Source organism: Periplaneta americana, chromosome 10 (genome assembly GCF_040183065.1).
Source record: "Periplaneta americana isolate PAMFEO1 chromosome 10, P.americana_PAMFEO1_priV1, whole genome shotgun sequence".
Taxonomy (NCBI): domain Eukaryota; kingdom Metazoa; phylum Arthropoda; class Insecta; order Blattodea; family Blattidae; genus Periplaneta; species Periplaneta americana.
The window spans coordinates 3,339,680-3,360,020 of record NC_091126.1 but is presented as its reverse complement, the minus strand read 5'-3'; the positions used below and the strand labels follow the sequence as shown (position 1 = coordinate 3,360,020).

General features: G+C 39.5%; 1 protein-coding gene across 4 annotated transcripts in view; it reads right to left on the bottom strand.

Moving 5' to 3' along the window:
- Positions 1 to 20,341, bottom strand: part of lbk (leucine-rich repeats and immunoglobulin-like domains protein lambik) — a 121,417-nt gene that overhangs the window by 55,429 nt on the left and 45,647 nt on the right. For all 4 annotated transcript variants that reach the window (XM_069836751.1, XM_069836753.1, XM_069836754.1 and 1 more), the window contains 5 exons: positions 18,100 to 18,243; positions 16,066 to 16,209; positions 15,841 to 15,984; positions 8,046 to 8,189; positions 4,373 to 4,761 (listed from right to left, as the gene is read on the bottom strand). In XM_069836751.1, coding sequence (XP_069692852.1) covers positions 4,373 to 4,761; positions 8,046 to 8,189; positions 15,841 to 15,984; positions 16,066 to 16,209; positions 18,100 to 18,243 — 965 coding nt within the window. The remainder of the gene's footprint in view (positions 1 to 4,372; positions 4,762 to 8,045; positions 8,190 to 15,840; positions 15,985 to 16,065; positions 16,210 to 18,099; positions 18,244 to 20,341) is intronic.

Sequence of the window (20,341 nt, the reverse complement as noted above, 5' to 3'; positions counted from 1 at the left end):
ATCGTTCTTCAGCGATATAAATAATATTCAAGTCATCATTTCTATTCTGTTATCATTCTTTAACAATATAAATACTATCACATTATCTATATTCTGTTATCGTTCTTTAGCGATATAAATAATATTCAACTTATCATTTATATTTTCTTTTCTTTCTTTATTGTTATAAATAATATTCAAGTTATTTATATTGTTATTATTCTTTTGCTATATAAATAATCTGCATTTTATGTAAGTAATTATTATAACATAAATAACCATTTTTCTTTGTAAAATAGGTTATTTTATTTAAATAATTAATTATATATTACAATATCTTATAATAATTAAACAAACCGATATTTATCATTTATATTCTGTTATAGTTCTTTAGTGATACTGTATAAATAATATTCAAGTTATTTATATTCTGTTATCGTTCTTTAGAGATATAAATAACATAAATTTCATATTAGGTTTGGAACAATACAGTTGCATAATACTGGTGTTAGTTTTTTCTTTTCATATTATTACATTATACTATCTTGAAACACAATTAAATGAAAAGGAGTGACGAGGAATTGAACCTGAGACGTTGATATCTAAATTCCGATGTTCTTCAAACTGAATGACGAGGGCACAAGTATAGAAACATTTGCGGAAATCAATCCCCCTAAAAGATTTTCTGATGATTTGTAGAAGCTAGTCCAGGACTGCGAGGGGCAAAGGCTAATTGGAATTTCCTGGTCTCTGATTAGGTCAAACTAATATTTAACACTTGCGGTGAATTCCAGTGAAGTCCAGAGGGCCCAATTAGTCAAATCCACTCTCCTCATCTCCACGTTTGGGCCCCCTGGGATCTAATAAGATGTGAAAGAAACAGTGGTGTGTGGAAAGCAAAGGGAAGTTATTGCATTTATCCTTCCCAAGAAAAACTGCAAACATGAACAAAGGAAGCTTTTAATAGAAAAAGAAGCATCTTCTGCGGACCTCTGGAAAAAAAAAAAAAACTAAGGAAGAGACTAGTGAAGTGTTTTGTGTGGAGTGTCGCATTGTATGAGGAAGAAACATGGACATTATGACGAAATGAAGAGAAACAAATAGAAGCATTTGAAATGTGGATGTGGAGAAGAATGGAGTGTGTGTAGTGGACAGACAGAATAAGAAATGAAGTTGTGTTGGAAAAAGTGGGTGAAGAAAGAATGATGCTGAAACTGATTAGAAAGAGTAAAAGGAATTGGTTGAGTCACTGGTTGAGAAGAATAATAGACGACATTAAGATATGTGGATCATATGCAGAGACTAAGAGGAATGCAGAAAATAGGAAATATTGGAAAATACTGGGTTTGCAGTGAAAGACCTGCCCATGGGCAGAACAATTATGTATGTATGTCCAGGATGCCTGGAATGTCGTGTCTGAGAACAGTCACTATTTGCAAAGACTAGTCGATTCCATGCCCACTCGATGTGATGTGATTGAGATATGGGGAAGATAGACTAAATATTGAATCATGGCTCTTTGTTTTGTTTTCTGAATGCTTAATTGTTTGAATGTTCTAAGGCAGACGCCAGTAACTTTGTTTTGTTTATGCCACGAAAGATATTTTTGTTGAGAATAAAATATTTTTTTTCTTTCCATTTGCAGCCATAATATCATAATAAATAATGATAAAGTCATGACATAATACATTCATGAACCTGATGTTAATTACTAAAATAATCATAAAAGAGAAAGGAGCAATTATGTATATTTTCTTTCCCTCTCTTAAAAACAAAACAGAAAAGGACATAAAAAGCACTAGGTTGTGTTCGAACGCAGGACCTCACGAATACCAGGCCGGAATGCTACCATTACGCTATCGAGTAACACACAGAGTACTTTAATTATAACTGTAGATATCAGGCCACGTGGTCCAACAACATGTAACATCGCCTGTCTCCGAATTGTAGCGAAGATACCCGAAGAGAACTTGCTTCTGGAGAGCGGTCACTTTTTCTTTTGACAACTGTACACAAATTAAGGAATGGTGAAAGATAAATATCCTAAGTGTTTTCTGTTCCTGATTTTAATGGGAGATATTTTAAATACACAAAATAAGCCTTATTGACAACTCAAGTACCAGTATTGGCTGAATTTTTTTTTGTTAGGCATAATTAAATTTTTTAAATGCCTAATGAATCTCTACATTCTGTTCCAGGATACATAACGCCATTGTTCCTGCAATAACTCCTATGTGCAAAATATGAAATTTTTCAGTAGGAAGAAAAAACACAGTGCACAGGAGATTGTGAATTCTTACATTTTCGAAAGAAAGAAATATAATTACATATAGATTTTATTATTTGCTGTATCACTATGTAAGTTATTTAATAGAGCAAAAATCTGAAAATTGATAAATATGCCACATAGAAGTTATTGCCAGAACGACGACGATATACTAAACTACGGTTGGGATAATTGGATTTTATAAGGACTTTAAAGCATGTTTTATTTCAATAATCACATTATACCCAAATTTTCCCATCCATGGTGTAAACTGAGTATGGTTAAATTTAGGGTTGTTATTATAAGAAGAGGCCAACATACTTGAAAATGCAATAGAATCATTCTAGAAGGTCACAGTGCTAACATACAAAAAGAACTGACTGAAAAATGTTATCATAGTAACAGGCTATGGGTCTCTAAACTTAACAAGGCTGTTTTTTATAACTAAATTACTTCAACGACCCTAACAACTGAGTCAGAAAGTAGGAATATCTTCATTGATGGGTGGCACCTTACAGCTGTTAGTTTGGATACTGAGAAAGTGTATAACAGCATTCGGCAAAATAAATTATAAGATTAACAGTTTTAATGGAAAATAAGAGGAATTATGATCAGTTTCATTTACAATTTCCCACAGAAATGACAAATCCAATTGTCTTTTAAAGAAGTTCTCATTAGAAAATAAGGTCCCCTAAGTATTGATTCACAATGTTACTCTTTTTCTAGTAGCCATAAATGAAATTGTTTCAAAAGTAGTGACTTTTCCAATGAGAGCATGCTTATTCACAGATGGTCTTATAATTTAATTTTCTGGAAGGAATTTTAATATGACAGATGTTTCCTTGCAAAGGGAAATCCAAATCAAGAATGAACCAGATGTAGAGGACTTAAATTTTCCAAAAATAAAAAGAAATATACAAATTTTATCAGATATAAATAACTGTCCACTGAACCAGAGCTATATAAAGATAGCCACAAGATAGAAAATGTTAACTTAAATGACATACAAGGTGTCACTTCAATAGTAGTAAGTAATGCTTGCTCTAAACCCAATGTCATTCACTAAAGGAAAATGCATTTTAACTGAAAAATGCAGTGACAATGATCCAGAGTTCAACTGCTGGCTACTGTATTGCATTCTATGAACACAGTTCTGTATTCACATAAACTTTGTACCATTTACAACCATAACGAAGTTGGAAAGGTACAGGCTCATCATATAAACCAAAACAATTACTTTCATGTTAATGTTATTTAACGATGCTGCATCAATTGTGAGGTTGTACAGAACTGGAAATTGTATTTTGCAATATCAGACCGAGGATTAGTCATGGAATTACAGTTGGGGAAAACTTCACAAGGAACCCAACCAAGAAGAAATCAAACCCATGTCTGAAGGCAAACTCATTACACCACGACTACAACCATGGCCAATAGTATCTTATGGCAAGTTGGCTTTATTATTTGATAATTTTCTTCGCCTTATTTACAGCTTCAGCAGGAAATAGAAACATTAATGTTCATTTGAAATGCATTCATAACACAAGCAGCAAGAGATTGCACGAATGTTGTTCCACTAGATACAACATCATGACATCCCAAGTTTTATGACTATTTTCAGAAAGGAAGAAAACTGGCGTGTGGCACTCAAACTATGCACATGTTCTGTTTTTATCACTATAGATGATGGTAGATCATCATCACTACTATGCTACTAGTGGCTAGACCGCCAGAGTCATAATCCTATGGACCCAGGTTCGATCTTCTGTGCGCCATCTATGACAAGCCCGTGGTCCAGGTAACACAGGAGTTTTTTCTGGGAGCTCTGGATCCCCTGCAGCATCCCAACAAATTTCCATCATAATCTTATCTCATTGTGAATGTAGTGTAGACCAGTCTCCTATGGCAACGATTCTGTTGGTAAATTGGTTTACACAACTGGCTTCATATGAGTCAATAACGAACTGTTAAGTATCTGCCACTAGTAAAAAAAAAAAAAAATACTACCACTACTATCATCAGTGCATGACCCATATATATATCGAGAGAGAATTGGGTCATGACTTTTAACCTGGTTCTGACGATTAGGAAAATTATGTGAAATTGTTGTCTGTTATTTATACTCACCACAGGTAAAGTTCTCAGGATGCACCTGTGTTAAAGACTTTCCTTTCAGCCACTCAGGGTAAGCACAAACAGTAACAATGGGTGTTTGAAACATTATTTTTCCAAGCCAAGATGGAAACCACTCCAGCTTACAATCACACAGCAAACTGCTCGTGTTGATGAGCAGCTCCTTTAGCTCAGGCATACTGGAGAAAGCATTATTTTGCACAGAAGTTATGTTATTATTGCTCAAATCCAGCTTTTTTAGCCTCTCCAGCCCAACGAAAGCCTTATTTGTGATAGACTTGATGTAGTTAGAAGCAAGTCCAAATTTGAGTAAGCGATTCAAGCCAACAAATGCACCGTTCATATCTTCAATCGTTGTTGATATCCTGTTCATGTTCAACTCACTGAAAGAAAATAATTGCATTATTATTCTTTAAAAGTGTAATTATTTACAATGTGAACTGAAATAAAAATCATTCCATTGATTAGGCACCAAAAATATATTCTGACAGATAGCAAAAAAAAATAATAAAATCTGTATAATTGCATTTCATGGTACAACATTAAGGAACGAAATACATAGTGGAAGTCAACTTTGCGACTTGTAAAACAGAGGGTGTCCACTTCGATTTACAAATAAAAAATCCCTGACTTTTTTTCCGACATCCCCTGACCAACTTGTCACCTGAATGAAGAATGAAAGATGGTTGGAGTGGAGAAAAATTCTCTCCGGCACTGGAACTCGAACCCGGGTCTTCAGCTCTACGTGCTGACGCTTTATCCACTAAGCCACACCGGATTCCAGTTCTGATGCCAGACTGAATCCTCTCAGTTTAAGTTCCACCTCTTTGTTTCCCTTTAGTGGCCAACCCCCATGCACTGTGTCACACATCTGTGACAGTGGCATGAAGTCCAACACACTATGTGCAGAGGTGCACTCATTATGAGTGACTAAGTGGCCAGGATCCGACGGAATGAGTGACTATTTACGCAGATCTGTGTTTAAGTCTAAATGTTCTATAGTGATAGTAGGCCTACAGAAAAGTAAATTGTGCAGTTAAAGTTAGGTTATGTATCATACCGCAACTGGTGGCTTCATTTTTCCAGTTTTCAGCTCTCCTTTAGCAGTTGTGTATGGCTTCCCTTGCTGCCGTAGTTTCCTATTTTCTACACACTACTTTGCCTTAGATACTTTTACAGTTAGTGGCCTGTTATTATCCATGAAAAATGCCACAAAACCACTACACTGCATTTAATGAACGATATACAGTCGCTCAATACCAACATTTTTTCTGTCAGCATCTGATAGCTGATGTTAGTAATGTTTTAATGTCTCTGAATAAACAAAATGTGTGTAGTGTTGTAAATTGCAGTAATAACAAACTAAAATCTCCGAATGTGTATACCGAGAGCAGTCATAAAGTCATAACCAACATGGTAGAATTGTGTTCTATAAAACGTTAATTTACTGGTTATCAGTTACCTATCCGTATGTCAGAAAGAATAGTTTAAATACATGTGGAAAAAGACGTACAATCAGTGTAATATTATTTTTAAAGTTGCCTTTACTTATCCAACTTAAGTGTTGTATTTTTTTCTTCTTTCAGTAGTAGAAAATGACGTAAGTTTTAGAAGATTAGGTTTAATGAACAAAAGTTTAGATTATGTTTATTTGTAGGCCTACAATAATATCGCACTTGTTCACTTCATTTTGAAGAGTGTAGGCCTATGTTTATGAATGCTGAGAGAAAGAAACTTCTGTGGAATGTTATACTTTCGTTATTTGGCATCCCCTATGCACCAACCTTACACCTAAAAGAATGCTCACAAATTGAGCATAATGGCAATGAAAATATTTGCAAAATATTTATTCAAATGATTTGCTACTTCTCTGGACTTTGTAGTAGTAGTGTCATTAATTTCAAATAATAACGTTCAAATGGTGTTTTCTTATGTATATTTATTATTTGCCATGTTGCTCTGATTTCGTTACCTGAAAACATAATTACAGCTCCAATAAAATACAATTTTCTTGTTAACTGAAATTAAAATATATTCATCAAAATTGTGAATTCATTTGTTTGCACGTATGTCATATTCCCAGTAAGTGCACATAAATGTATCGTAATAGTAGGATAAGTTAAAAGTAGGCCTAAGTATGGAAGCTGGAAATGTATTGCAAATTGGGGTAAACTTACCATAAAAACCATATCACCCCTATTTGTGACTTAAAATAATGAAAAATAGCCAGTACTTAAGAAATGAAAAACATTAACTTACTTATTTCGCCACTATTAATTCATATATCATCATCATCATAATCATCATCAGCCATACAACTGCCCGGACTAAGTTCACATGTGGCGTGCTCACAATAGCCCGGACTAAGTGCACATGTGGTGTGCTGTAGGTCCAACTTGTACAAGAGCGCAGCCATTCAGCTACCCAATATTCACAGAAAAGGAGTGGTAAGTACAATAATTCTCGGGCTTCAGTGCAAGCCTTTGTGTCCCTCCTCCATACAAGAAAAAAAGCTAAAACTGAAATGACGTCCTTTTTGAGGCTACTAATTTTGACTTTTCTCACAGGAAATACATATAGAGTTCAAATTATACATAAATACATTTGGGGATAAATTGAATTTGCCAACAAGATTCGGAAAAAAAAAAAAAAAAAAAGGAGGGGGGTGTGTGTGTGCGTGTGCGTGTGTGTGTGTGTGTGTGCGTGCGCGCGTGCGTGTGTGTGCGCGGAGATGTGTGGAATGCATACATAAACAGTAATCAAAAACTGAAAAATTGAATTTTCGTGAATTTGGTGAATTCCCTAATGCTTAGCTTATTTAATCATTCCTGAGTGGTGTTTATGTTATCCTTCATACATTAACTTTTTTTGTTTATGTTCAAAGAGAGAGAGAGAGAGAGAGAAAGAGACAGAGCTTACCATGTGAACATGAAAGCTGCATGGTTGGTAAATGCCTGACCCACTAAATTAGCTGTGCCAATCTGTATTCTGTTTCTGAAGCTGAAATAAACGCACGCAGTTTATTGTGTTGTGTTTTGCAATGGTTACGTGTACACATTTGGAAAGGTATATATGGAAAAAGAAATCAAGTGGCAGAACAAGGAAACTCTTTAGACGTAAATTTCCTGATTACCCAGTTCCATTTAGAAAACCAATACTAAATATAGTGGATAGATTTAATGAATGACATGATGTGAATTACATATCACACAAAATGGGTTAATGCTTTCAGCGGCACTGTGTGGTAGTACACTGTAGAACTGTATTCTATGTTAACATTACGTTTTCTATAGGTCATACATTTTATCTTTCCATGCTCGCTTGTGGAATGCAGAGCTGTGCATTTCCACTTCCCCTATACCTCACGAAAGTGAAAAGATAAAATGTATTCACTATATTTTTTGGAAGCTTCCCTACAACTTAAGGACCATCGTGAAACCTCACAGGAACGTGATATGCCCCAACCAATGCAATAAGATAGTGTGTACGAAACGGCGCAATTTAATACAGAATGCTCACTTTTCATGCTTCCTGAGAGAAAAGAAGGAAAAAAAAAAGCTAACAGCATCCTCTCTAACACTCAGTTGACATTTTGAAAACCAGATTAAAACATTTGCCAGAGAATAGTAAATTCCTTTCTTACGCTTAAAATTAGAATAATACTAACAGGATTTCTAGTGCAGGTGTACTGTTGAATGCTCCTTCAGCTATGTAGGTAATTCTGTTGTTGTCCAAACGTAGCTTCTGCAACTTAGATAAGTGTTCAAATGTTTCTTTCTCAATTGCTTCCAGTTTATTGTTTGACAAGTCCCTGAAATCACAAGTATCAAATATTTAACGAATATTTCATTACAACTACTAGCATCCAGTGGTAAAACTTTTGATCACAAAACATTAAAAATTAATTACTGTGGCACAACATTTCACATACGAAGTTATACATATATGACATTTGACACAAAACTAGTAGACATACTGACTTTTTACATATGGTTTACTGGCATACAGTTTAATGGCAGATGGCCGTTTGATACAATGGATATTTGACATAATATAATAATTTTTCATAACGTTCATTTGGCCTACTTCTAATTTAAGCAAGTCACATTTGGCACACCTACTTCTTAATTTCATATACTGAAGTTATGTCCGCAAGTTCGTAGGTAATCTAATACACGACCTTCATCCTTATAAATATGATATCTTACCCGCTCTTTATGTCATATCCTTCTTCCAGCATCAACTTCTATTATCATTTGTTGTACATCCTCTTGCTCTTTCTTAAGATCCATAAGGAGAGTGTATAAGGATGGCTGATATTTTCCTACTATTACCGGAAATCAGTTATGCCAGGCTTCAGTTACGTTATTGGTTCTCGGATCGTTATTAATTGCAGCCAAATGCTGACTGCACCGTGCAGCTGCAGCTCTCCTCCCTCCAATACACGTGGTGTCAAAGTAATCCATAATGTCTAATGTTTCAGGAACCGCTTTATACAGCTCAGCAAATGATGTCACAACAACAGGTATGGGCACAAGCATCAAACTCAGCAACTGATGGACACTTACTTACTTACTTACTTACTGGCTTTTAAGAAACCCGGAGGTTCATTGCCGCCCTCACATAAGCCCGCCATTGGTCCCTATCCTGAGCAAGATTAATCCAGTCTCTATCATCATATCCCACCTCCCTCAAATCCATTTTAATATTATCTTCCCATCTACGTCTCGGCCTCCCCAAAGGTCTTTTCCCCTCTGGCCTCCCAACTAACACTCTATATGCATTTCTGGATTCGCCCATACGTGCTGCATGCCCTGCCCATCTCAAACGTCTGGATTTAATGTTCCTAATTGTGTCAGGTGAAGGATATAATGCGTGCAGCTCTGCATTGTGTAACTTTCTCCATTCTCCTGTAACTTCATCCCTTTTAGCCCCAAATATTAGTTCCTAAAATTTCTGTCTTCTTGATCATCATAGTACAGTCTAGTATATACAGTCACGAGGCTCAATACTTAGGGATAGTTGCTAATCGCTAGTATCGCCTCATCATAGACAATGCGAAATAGTACCGGCACAGTCTATCTCTCATCACCTCAAGCTTCATGACTGTATATACTAGACTGTGCTCATAGTAAGTGTGAAGCTCTCTTGTTTGAACAGTTCGAAATACACTTTGTGGTCGGCTTTGGTAGCGTAGTCAGTATAGTGCTGGCCTTCTGTGCTCGAGGTTGCGGGTTCGATCCCGGCCTAGGTCGATGGGATTTAAGTGTGCTTAAATGCGACAGGCTCATGTCAGTAGATTTATTGGCATGTAAAAGAACTCCTGCGGGACAAAATTCCAGCACACTGGCAATGCTGATATAACCTCTGCAGTTGCGAGTGTCGTTAAATAAACCATAATCAAAAAAATTACACTTTGTGATACATGGAAAAAACAGAGCCTTGTAGATGCTACTGGAAACAATGCTTGATGCGAATTCATAATGCATAATTCAAAATCAGAAATAATGGTAGTAGGATCAGTGCCGGATATAGGCTTAGGCAACCTAGGCAGTTGCCTAGGGCGGCAATTTCCAAGGAGGCGGCAATTTCCAGGGGGGCGGCATTTTCTCTCTCTTTTTTTCTCTTCCTTTTTGTCCTTTTCATTTTCATTTAACAGTGAAATTTGTTTTTAAAACACTTGTTGTTAAATCTTTTCTGAAGTTTATTCTTGAACACCTTGTGGAAGGCAGATATTGTTTTGTTATCGCATTATCATGGTCGTGGTGAGAGTAAAAGAAAAGTGTGCAGCTGCATAGTTATATTGTAATGCTGGTATCACGTTATTATACCATGAAACTGCTTAAATTTAACTGCTTGTGTAAACAAGAATGCATTTTTGAAAATTATATTGGATGTGTGTTTATTATATTATCGCTATGAATAGTAACCAGAACTCTGTTACATTTCCAATATAATATATCGTCAACAATACTATTTAATCATTTTCATTTCCTTGCATCTAATTTGATGTGCGTTCTTTGTGAAAAATGTGCGAAAGAAATCTTTATAATTCACAAGTAAGAGGCATGTATTTTGATTCTATTGTTTTCTGAATTGTAACATTTCATTTAAAACTAATTTAAACTAAATATGACCTGTATAATAGGTCTCATGAATTGATTGTGAGATTTGAGGGAGGGGGGGCAAATTTTAGCCCTGCTTAAGGGCGACACTATACCTAAATCCGGCCCTGAGTAGGATGAAGATCAATTTGTCTTTGTCAGCAATAGTTTCGACGCTAGATTAGGACTTTAGTGTACGATGCTTCTGTTTTAGATGTACTACTAATAGTGCATAAAGAAAAGGAAAAGTATTTCCTCGATATATGCCATGAATGGTAAATACTTGAGTTATCATAGGTGGCAAGATCTAAAGGTGTCATCACATTGCTATAGGCTACCAATGAAGCAGTCTGTCGGAAGCAAATACTACCATTTTATTTTCTGCTTCTTCCCTAAGGTTTTCAAATAGAAGAAATTTTTCACCTCTCACTGTTGTGGTATATTCCACTGCAATTTCCATAAGGTCTGCGAGTGTAGTAGGGTTAGGTGGAAGAGTTAATTGGCGACGTCTATTCAGTGTATGGGACATGACAATTCTTTCAGGTAGATGTGATAATATTGTGACAGCGACGTGAGATTCGAACTCACGACCAGCGTCCCGCAAGAGAGAAGATCGCGCGGAGCACTTTGGGATGGCGCGCGGCGAAGAGGGGAAAGGGCCAACGCGGCGAGAGAGTGGAGCGAGTGCGCGCGCATCTGGTGCTGGTAGAGAGGAGAGGGCTCTGGCTTTTTCTGGAGTGCCATCTCTAGAGACGCGTGGAACCTTCGAGGCTACGTCGCTGTGGTTATAAATTACGGACACGAAGGAACGACAGCAGTTTTTCAGTTGATTAGTCAGCCAGTCAGTGAGAAAGCCAGAGCAAGCAAGCCAGTCTTGTGTACCGGAGTTTCTGCGTCAACATCCGAAGGCCTGAGTTCGAGTGCAGTGGACCGCAGTTGGAGGGACCTGAGTTCGAGTGCAGTGGACCGCAGTTGGAGGGACCCGAGTTCGAGTACAGTGAACTGTCTCTGAAGGTCTGTGGTTCGAGATACGGTGAACTCGAGTGACTGAGATAGAAGAACTGTGAACTGAGAACTGGTAGTTCTGATTTGTAAATAGTGCTTTGTAAATATTAGTTAAGATTAACAGTTTATTGTTGTGCGTAATAGTCCAAGTAAACTGTCATTGTCGTCGGTGGAGTGCTATAACGAATACTGTGTTGAGTGAAGATCCAATTGTTGACGAGAGCGTTTAAGGTGAATTGTAGAAAGGAATTATTGTTGTGACGAATAAATTACATTGTTGTTACTAATAAAATTCACATTGGTGTCAGAACCGGGATATTATCGACAATGGAGAACCTACAGCAGATCCTGCAAGCCATCGCGGAAATGAAAGCTGAAATGAAAAAGGACATAAGTGACGTAAAAGCAGAAATGAAAGACGACATGACCAGACACATCAGTGAGGTTAAGAACGACATAAGTGATGTGAAAACGGAGATGAAAAGTGACATAAGTGAGGTGAAAGGCGACATAAGTGAAGTGAAAACGGAGATGAAAAGTGACATAAGCGGAGTGAAAGATGACGTCACTACGCAAATTGAAAGCGTTTCAGCCCACGTAAATGGAATTGTCGCCATCGTGAAAGACGAACTCAAAGCCGACCTTGACAACCTAAACAAGAATTTTACAACTATAAACGAGACAGTAGCCGAGTTGAGACAGGAGGTAGACCATTTCGACGGCAAAATCCGCGATCTCGAGCGTCGTCAAGAGCAGACGAGCGAGTTGCTGGACAAGACGAGTGAGGTGATGGAAAAACACGCCGAGGAAAACAAGCACATACTCACGTTGATGGACCGACATGCTGAAGAAAACAAGCACATCCTCGCGTTGGTGGATCGCCAGGCTAGAGAACAGAAACAGATAGTTGCCGAGGAGGTTCGACGTGCCATGCAAGAAACGGCCACAGAGTTGAGGACTCCATATAGTGGCCCTGCGGAATCACCGCCTTCAGCCAGACATCACAACGTCAAGACGCCGAAGTTCGACGGTACGACGTCTTGGGCGATATTCCGTCGCCAGTTCGAGGCCATCGCAGAGCACAATGGGTGGACGCCGGCAGAGAAAACTACTCAGCTGCTGGCCGCGCTTCAGGGACAGGCGTCGGAGATTCTTCACAGCGTTCCAGAAGACGGGACAGCCGCTGAGATAATGGCGGCCCTAGAGGGACGTTATGGTGACCATCAACTTGCTGCAGCATTTAGGACCCAACTAAAAACGAGGGTCCAACAACCAGGCGAGTCCCTGCAAGAATTTGCGATGGTGGTGGAACAACTGGCCCATAAGGCGCTCAGGGGCCTACCTAATGACTTCATCGCTGGAGAGGCGGCCTACACCTTCGGCAGCGGAGTTCGAGACCCCGAAATCAGACAACAGCTACTCCTGGCAGAGCATCGTACCATCAACGCAGCTCTGGCGGCGGCCCTCAGGATGGAGGCGGCCAAGTCGGCGGCGGGAGTCTCAGCACCGTACTGGATCAGGAGCGTCACGGCGACGGATGCTGGGGGGCGCCAACCGAAGCCACCCGAGCGGCAGTCAACGGAGCGGCGGAGACGACGGGCGCCCACCTGCTGGTCCTGTTGCAAACCGGGACACTTGAGAAGGGACTGTGACCAATCCGGCCACAGGCAGGAGAGAGAGGTGGCCGACGTCGAGGAGCGCCAGCAGTCAACGGAGCGGCGGAAACGACGGGCGCCCACCTGCTGGTCCTGCGGCAGACCGGGACACCTGAGAAGGGACTGTGACCGATCCGGTCACAGGCAGGAGAGAGAGGTGGCTGACGTCGAGGAGCGCCAACAGTCAACGGAGCGGCGGAGACGACGGGCGCCCATCTGCTGGTCCTGCGGGAGGCCGGGACACCTAAGGAGGGACTGCGACCGCTCTGGCCACCGGCCGGAGAGAGAGGTGGCTGGCACCGAGAGGAGTCAACAGTCGCCTGAGCAACGGGGACGACGGGTGCCCACCTGCTGGCCCTGCGGTGAACCTGGGCACTTGCGGAGGAGTTGCGACCGACCTGGCTACAGTCAGGAGACAGAGGGGGCCGATGCTCGGAGGAGCACGTCGGCGCCGTCATCACTGTCCCCTCGGCTCGTCCTGAAACCGGTCGACAGAAGGTGCGACGATGGGCTGATTGCTGAAGGACGGATAAGAGGCCGTCCATGCAGAGTACTGGTGGACACCGGGGCGATGCTCACTATCGCCAGACCAGACGTCGTGCGGGGCCTACCTGGGAGGACGCCGCTGCGCCAATACGAGCTACGGACTGCTTCAGGCGAGAGCTTGCCCATCCAGAGAGAGGTCTTCCTGGACCAGACCTTGGGGAAGAGGAAACTGGAGATGTGGGTGTTCGTCGCCAACATCACCGAGGACGTCGTCCTGGGACTCGACGCCATGCGGTTACTCGATGCGACGGTGAACGTCCGGCGCCGTATACTCCGTCTTGGTCGGGATGAAGTGTTCCTGATGGACGCCGAGGACCAACCCGTGGCCAGCGAGCTCTCCTTGGAGGGCCAAGTGGAAAAGCAAGATGGCGCCCACGCAGTACGAGTATTGCTGCCCAGCCAAGTCAAGGATGGGGTGGCACCACCATAAGGAGGGAGCAGCTGGAGGACCCCAAACGTTGGACCGACTAGCAGCCTACCAAGGGACTGCCCGAGACGAGCAGTCCTAAGGAGGGAGCAATGTGACAGCGACGTGAGATTCGAACTCACGACCAGCGTCCCGCAAGAGAGAAGATCGCGCGGAGCACTTTGGGATGGCGCGCGGCGAAGAGGGGAAAGGGCCAACGCGGCGAGAGAGTGGAGCGAGTGCGCGCGCATCTGGTGCTGGTAGAGAGGAGAGGGCTCTGGCTTTTTCTGGAGTGCCATCTCTAGAGACGCGTGGAACCTTCGAGGCTACGTCGCTGTGGTTATAAATTACGGACGCGAAGGAACGACAGCAGTTTTTCAGTTGATTAGTCAGCCAGTCAGTGAGAAAGCCAGAGCAAGCAAGCCAGTCTTGTGTACCGGAGTTCGACTCGAGTGTGCGTCCGCATCTGCGTCAGCATCCGAAGGCCTGAGTTCGAGTGCAGTGGACCGCAGTTGGAGGGACCTGAGTTCGAGTGCAGTGGACCGCAGTTGGAGGGACCCGAGTTCGAGTACAGTGAACTGTCTCTGAAGGTCTGTGGTTCGAGATACGGTGAACTCGAGTGACTGAGATAGAAGAACTGTGAACTGAGAACTGGTAGTTCTGATTTGTAAATAGTGCTTTGTAAATATTAGTTAAGATTAACAGTTCATTGTTGTGCGTAATAGTCCAAGTAAACTGTCATTGTCGTCGGTGGAGTGCTATAACGAATACTGTGTTGAGTGAAGATCCAATTGTTGACGAGAGCATTTAAGGTGAATTGTAGAAAGGAATTATTGTTGTGACGAATAAATTACATTGTTGTTACTAATAAAATTCACAATATATACCTTCAGCTACTCGTGCCAAATTATGTTATAATTCCTACAGGTGGTTCCAGTGGATGTGTTCCCGCAGCCCTTTTCCTTTTCGCCTCTATAACTTGTACATTTGAAGCATTTCACTACCCTGGGAGGCTCAACTTCAATAACAGATGTTCCTCTGATGCATAACCAATATGTGCTGCTATTATTTGGGTTAGTTCCTTGTTTATGACATAAATGACTGATATGCTAAATACATACCCCCCCTTTCGTAGTTTCAATTAATTGCGCAGCCATGAATTTGAAAGCAAGATTTTCATCACCAAAAATGTATGCATAGCAGTCATGAAAACAGTAACAATAGCATTGTAAAGCAGCCTGATTCTCTTATAATGTAAGCAATTGTGTATTACGACAAAATTATAGTGAATGAATGTACCTGTATACCAAATATTATACGTGAAAAGGTGTATGCAAAATTGCAGTATATATGAATGCATTAAGTCACGAATGAGGAGGTATAAAAAATGTACAAAATTGTAGAAGGCAAAACGAAGTATGTCAAATGACAGGCAACTATTAATTACGTATTTAAATTTGTCTATACATAATTGCTGAGGAAGCTAACTTATGTACAAACTTCATAATCATATGCAACAGTTTAAAGGAAAACAAATTAGGAAAGAACCTTGTTTCACTTTACTGTTCAATGCTGCTTACTCAGTTACATATAACACATCTCAAAATGCCACTTGTGTAATCATACAAACAGCACATAGTCTAGTATGAGATATTACACTACACTGGAAAAAGAGGGTCAATATATTAATAAAATTCTACTTTAACTTTCATTTTTCTGTTTTTGATCTGGATGCCAGGCACTTACAATTCGACAAGATGCTGACAAGACTCCCAACCATCTTCTTCAACATTGGAGATATGGTTATTACTCAGTGTAAGGTGATGGAGAGAGCTCAAACCATATAACCATCCTTTTGTAATGCTCGTGATGTTGTTGAAGTCCAGTTGCCTGCAGAGACAATTTTATTATTTCGTACAATTAAAATATTATACTCACTTCAAGAAAACTTATACACTCAGCCATACTTACAAGTTAGTCATGTTTTTCAATCCCCAAAAAGCTCCATCCAACAGAGTTCGAATAGAATTACGTCGTAATTTAAGGACACTTAGACTTTCTAAACCATGAAAGGATAAACCTTCAATTTCAGTGAAATGATTCCTATTTAGTTCCCTGCAACAATGTATTAACATGAGCACATCACTAGAATCAAGAGAAAAATAAATTGTTATTCGTATAAATTCAAACACAAATCAGAAAATAATAATACAATATTAATATTTCCCATAAGTGACAGACTTGTAATGATAAAACATTTATCTTTTTTCAAAAGAACAAGCATTTCGCAATCTCTAAACAAAGAATCCACCTGCACACTCATCCCGAAAAAGTTCAGAAAGATAATGCCAACTGGAGCTGGAAAAGGTAGCTGCAAGAAAGAGAGAAGAATGGAGGGAAAACATTTGGGTAGGCCATGGCAGAGAGAGAGAGAGTGAGGGAGGGAGGGAGAGAGAGGGAGGGAGACAGGGAGGGGTGAGGGGGAGGGGTGAGGGGGAGGGAGGAAGAGGGAGGGAGGAAGAGGGGAGATGGGGAGAGGTGGAAGGTGGAGGAGGGAGAGGGGGGGAGAGAGAGGGGGTTGATTATTGCAACTGTATCTGAGCTGCGCAGGTAAAGGGGCAAATAAGAGAGCATAACAAGAGGGTGGGGTATTGTATAGTAAGAAGGTTTAAATGCGCAGGTAAAGGGTCGAATACCAATACTTTTCAGGTTAATGGCACCAGTATGTTCAGTGACCAAAATGTTTCATTGCTGAAAATTATATCGAACATATTCCACAAAAGTAGTGTATTATGCGGGACTTGAGAGCAACAAACGGGGTATTTTATAAAGGCGTTATATATGAAATGTTCAGGGACCAGACAAAAAAAAAAGTGTATTACACAGGCGCGTCATATCGAGGTTTTACTTTATATGAAGAAAATCCAGTCATGAATAAGGGCCACCTTATGGAATGAAATCAGCGTTGGTCACATTATACTGAGAAGCCGCCATTAAAGCAGCGCTGCGACCACCACCATTACGAAGTCTAAAGACCAAAGAATTAAATCTACTTTTTAAAGCTCTACACAATGAAACACAAAAATTTATTTTATTTCCTATTTAAACACTTAAGCTGTTGTAATTGCTTTAGTAATATTATACAGTGTGTCCATAAGTCTCAATTCATTTTTGTGATAACACCAATATTTTTATTTCGTTATAAGATAATCTCTGAAAATGCTTACAAGAAAGAATCACAATTCTTTCTGCAAGATTACGTGGTTTAATGTACACGCAGGTGCAAGCAGAAGAAAACCTGCGCCAACTAGAGCAAATATCTGCATTCTCGTTAACAAGTCCAAGAGAACAGGAAATGGAGACTGAGTGCAAAGCTCGATGTGCCCGAATCAACCACATGGCAGACACTTCGAAGGTGAGTATGTGGTTGGGAGTTACCAAGACCCACATTTATGTTCTCTTCTTCTTTTTCTTAGCAGAAGCTACCATTACTGGAAAGTTATTTCAATACATTACAGCTGTTTCTGGAACTACAATTGAAACAATTAGCATTTTGGACACTGTAGTTTTCCAACAAGATGGAGTTGTGCGGGAATACCTTAACAACAGATTTCTGAAAAGATGGGTAGAACTATGGACTGCGTGTTCATCAGATTTAGCCCTCTTAGATTTCTTTGCCTAGAAGTTTATCAAATTTGTAGGATCTGAGACATCACAATCAAATCCAACAATGCAACAAATTTCAAGAGCTATTCTTTGAGCTACACTTGAATGCTAGGAGCAATGCTTCGAACAATAAAAGACACTTGTAATATGTAATAACAAACATGCATTCTTACACTGAAATATCTGTTTTATTAAAATGGGGCCGAGTCTTAGTGGGCACACAGTACATAATATTTACCATCAACGATTAATTATTAATTTCAGACATATAAAACAGAATAACTGAAGTGAATTTCTTTGTCACTTCTGAAAATTATATAACATAAATATGTAACTCACAAATTCCTAAGATGCTTAAGATCTTTGAAAACTCCTTTGCGAAACTTGGTGAGATGATTGCGATTCAGTTTCATTTCCACAAGCAAAGGCAAGTTATCTAAACTGCCTTTCTCAACACTAGATATCCGGTTACTGTTCAGATTTCTGTAACAAAATAAGTAACATCTTAATATAAAGGAATGAGTGTCATGAAAGTTTGGTATGTTTTACTGCAAATGACATTTGGTTTAAATGATTTTGAATAGGCTACACACACATTGTAACAAAGAGGAAACATAAGGGACTGAACTTATTTTACAAAATGACACAAGTCATAAAAAAAATTAAGAATATAGAACATACAGTGCTGTGTAACATTATTTACATTATGGCATGACAGCTAAAATTTGAGGCTTTGCCTCCAAAATCATGTCTCCATCTCAGTTTGTCTTTGGCAAATGACATTCACAATCTACATAAGATTATTACTTACCTCTTTATGAGTTAGGCTTAACAACAGTTGCTAATATGTGTTGGTAATACACTATGTTATTACAGTACTATTATTATTATTATTATTATTATTATTATTATTATTATTATTATTTATATTATTATTACGTACTGTACTGCAGTGCAATATTATCATCACATTATTTCACTACATCAGCTATTTCAATTTTACAGCAGTGGCATGTGGTAGCGTGATGTGAAGGGAAGCAGTGCCTGCATGTATGCCATTGCTCGACTGGGCTTCGGTGTCTGTTGCCTACATACAGTGTTTCCATGGAATTGCTTCCCCGAAAATGTTATTACTGCATGCTGCTCTTTTACAGTGAGAGCATATTCCTTACTTTTAGGGTTGCCAAATTGCACGTTCTCCCTGTATTCTTGCATTTTTTCATTTTAAAATAAGTCTTCTATTATTTGAGGGTTTTCTACAATTTCCCAGCAATATAATTGTTTTTAACATGGAGTCTATTAGACCTATATGGAGTAATTTATTTTTATAATGCTGTGGGTGTGTGTGTGTGTGCAATAATAAAGAAAAGTTAAAAAAAAGACCTAGTGGCTTGTTAACAATGGTTATGACATTACACCTTAAACAATAAACAACCAATTCACTGGTCGACAAGGTTTTCTTCACAAGAAATCTGATTAGTGATTCTAGTGCAGTTTTTCATACTAAATTCAGATATGTAGTCAGAATTTTTCCATCAGGCACAGTTTTTTTGTGATAGCTACTTTTTAAAATCGGATTTTAGCATTTTCTTTGACCTGTCATAGGAACCGTTACCTCATATGTAGCGATTTTATCCAAGCTGTATTTAAGGAAATGATTTGTAATATTATGCTGAAGCACCATAAAACAATCCTGTGCAGGTTCATTCATGTTTGGACATGCTCAGACCTGTTCATCTGGCATTGTGATGTGTCAGTATCGAGCTGGCTGTGAGTTTGTTCAGTAGTGAAATAGTTCCTTCCTTTCTTTTCGGAAGTGTATTGTGTATGTAGTGTTTTAGTGCTTAGTGTTGTTCATCATGCCAAGAAAGTGTGTAAATCATGTAGACAGTTTCTGCTATATTTGTGGTGAGCTGACCTTCAAGTCTCAGAGGCGACATTTGACCCCACTTGTAAAGAAGTGTTATCAACTTTACTTTGGCTGTTAGGCTGGTGATTTTGATAAGAGCTGGGCCCCAAATACATGCTGTGTTTCGTGTGTTAGATTGCTGACTGGGTGGAAAAAGGGTACACATCGTATGCCATTTGCAATTCCTATGATTTGGAGGGAACCGAAGGATCATTTAAGTGATTGTTATTTCTGTTTGACAAATATTACAGGAATCACATCTAAAACAAAACATACAGTTAAGTATCCTAATTTGAAATCTGCAATAAGACCTGTCTTACACAATGAACAGTTCCCTGTACCTGTAGGTAATAACTCTGATTCTGACCTAACTGAAACTGAAAATGCTTCAAATGAAAATAAAAATGATCCTACATTTGAAGCCAATACCTTTTCATCAGAACCATACTTTCCCAATCAGAAAGACCTTAATGACCTGATTCGGGATTTAAATCTGTCTAAACAGCAAGCTGAAGGTTTAGCTTCCAGACTCAAAGGGTGGAATCTACTCCAAAAAGACGTAAGCATATGTAGTTATCGTGGCCGCCATAGTGATTTCAAGGACTGCTTCTCTGAAGAAAATGGTATTGTGTTCTGTAATGATATTTGTTCAGTTATGGAAACTCTTGGGCT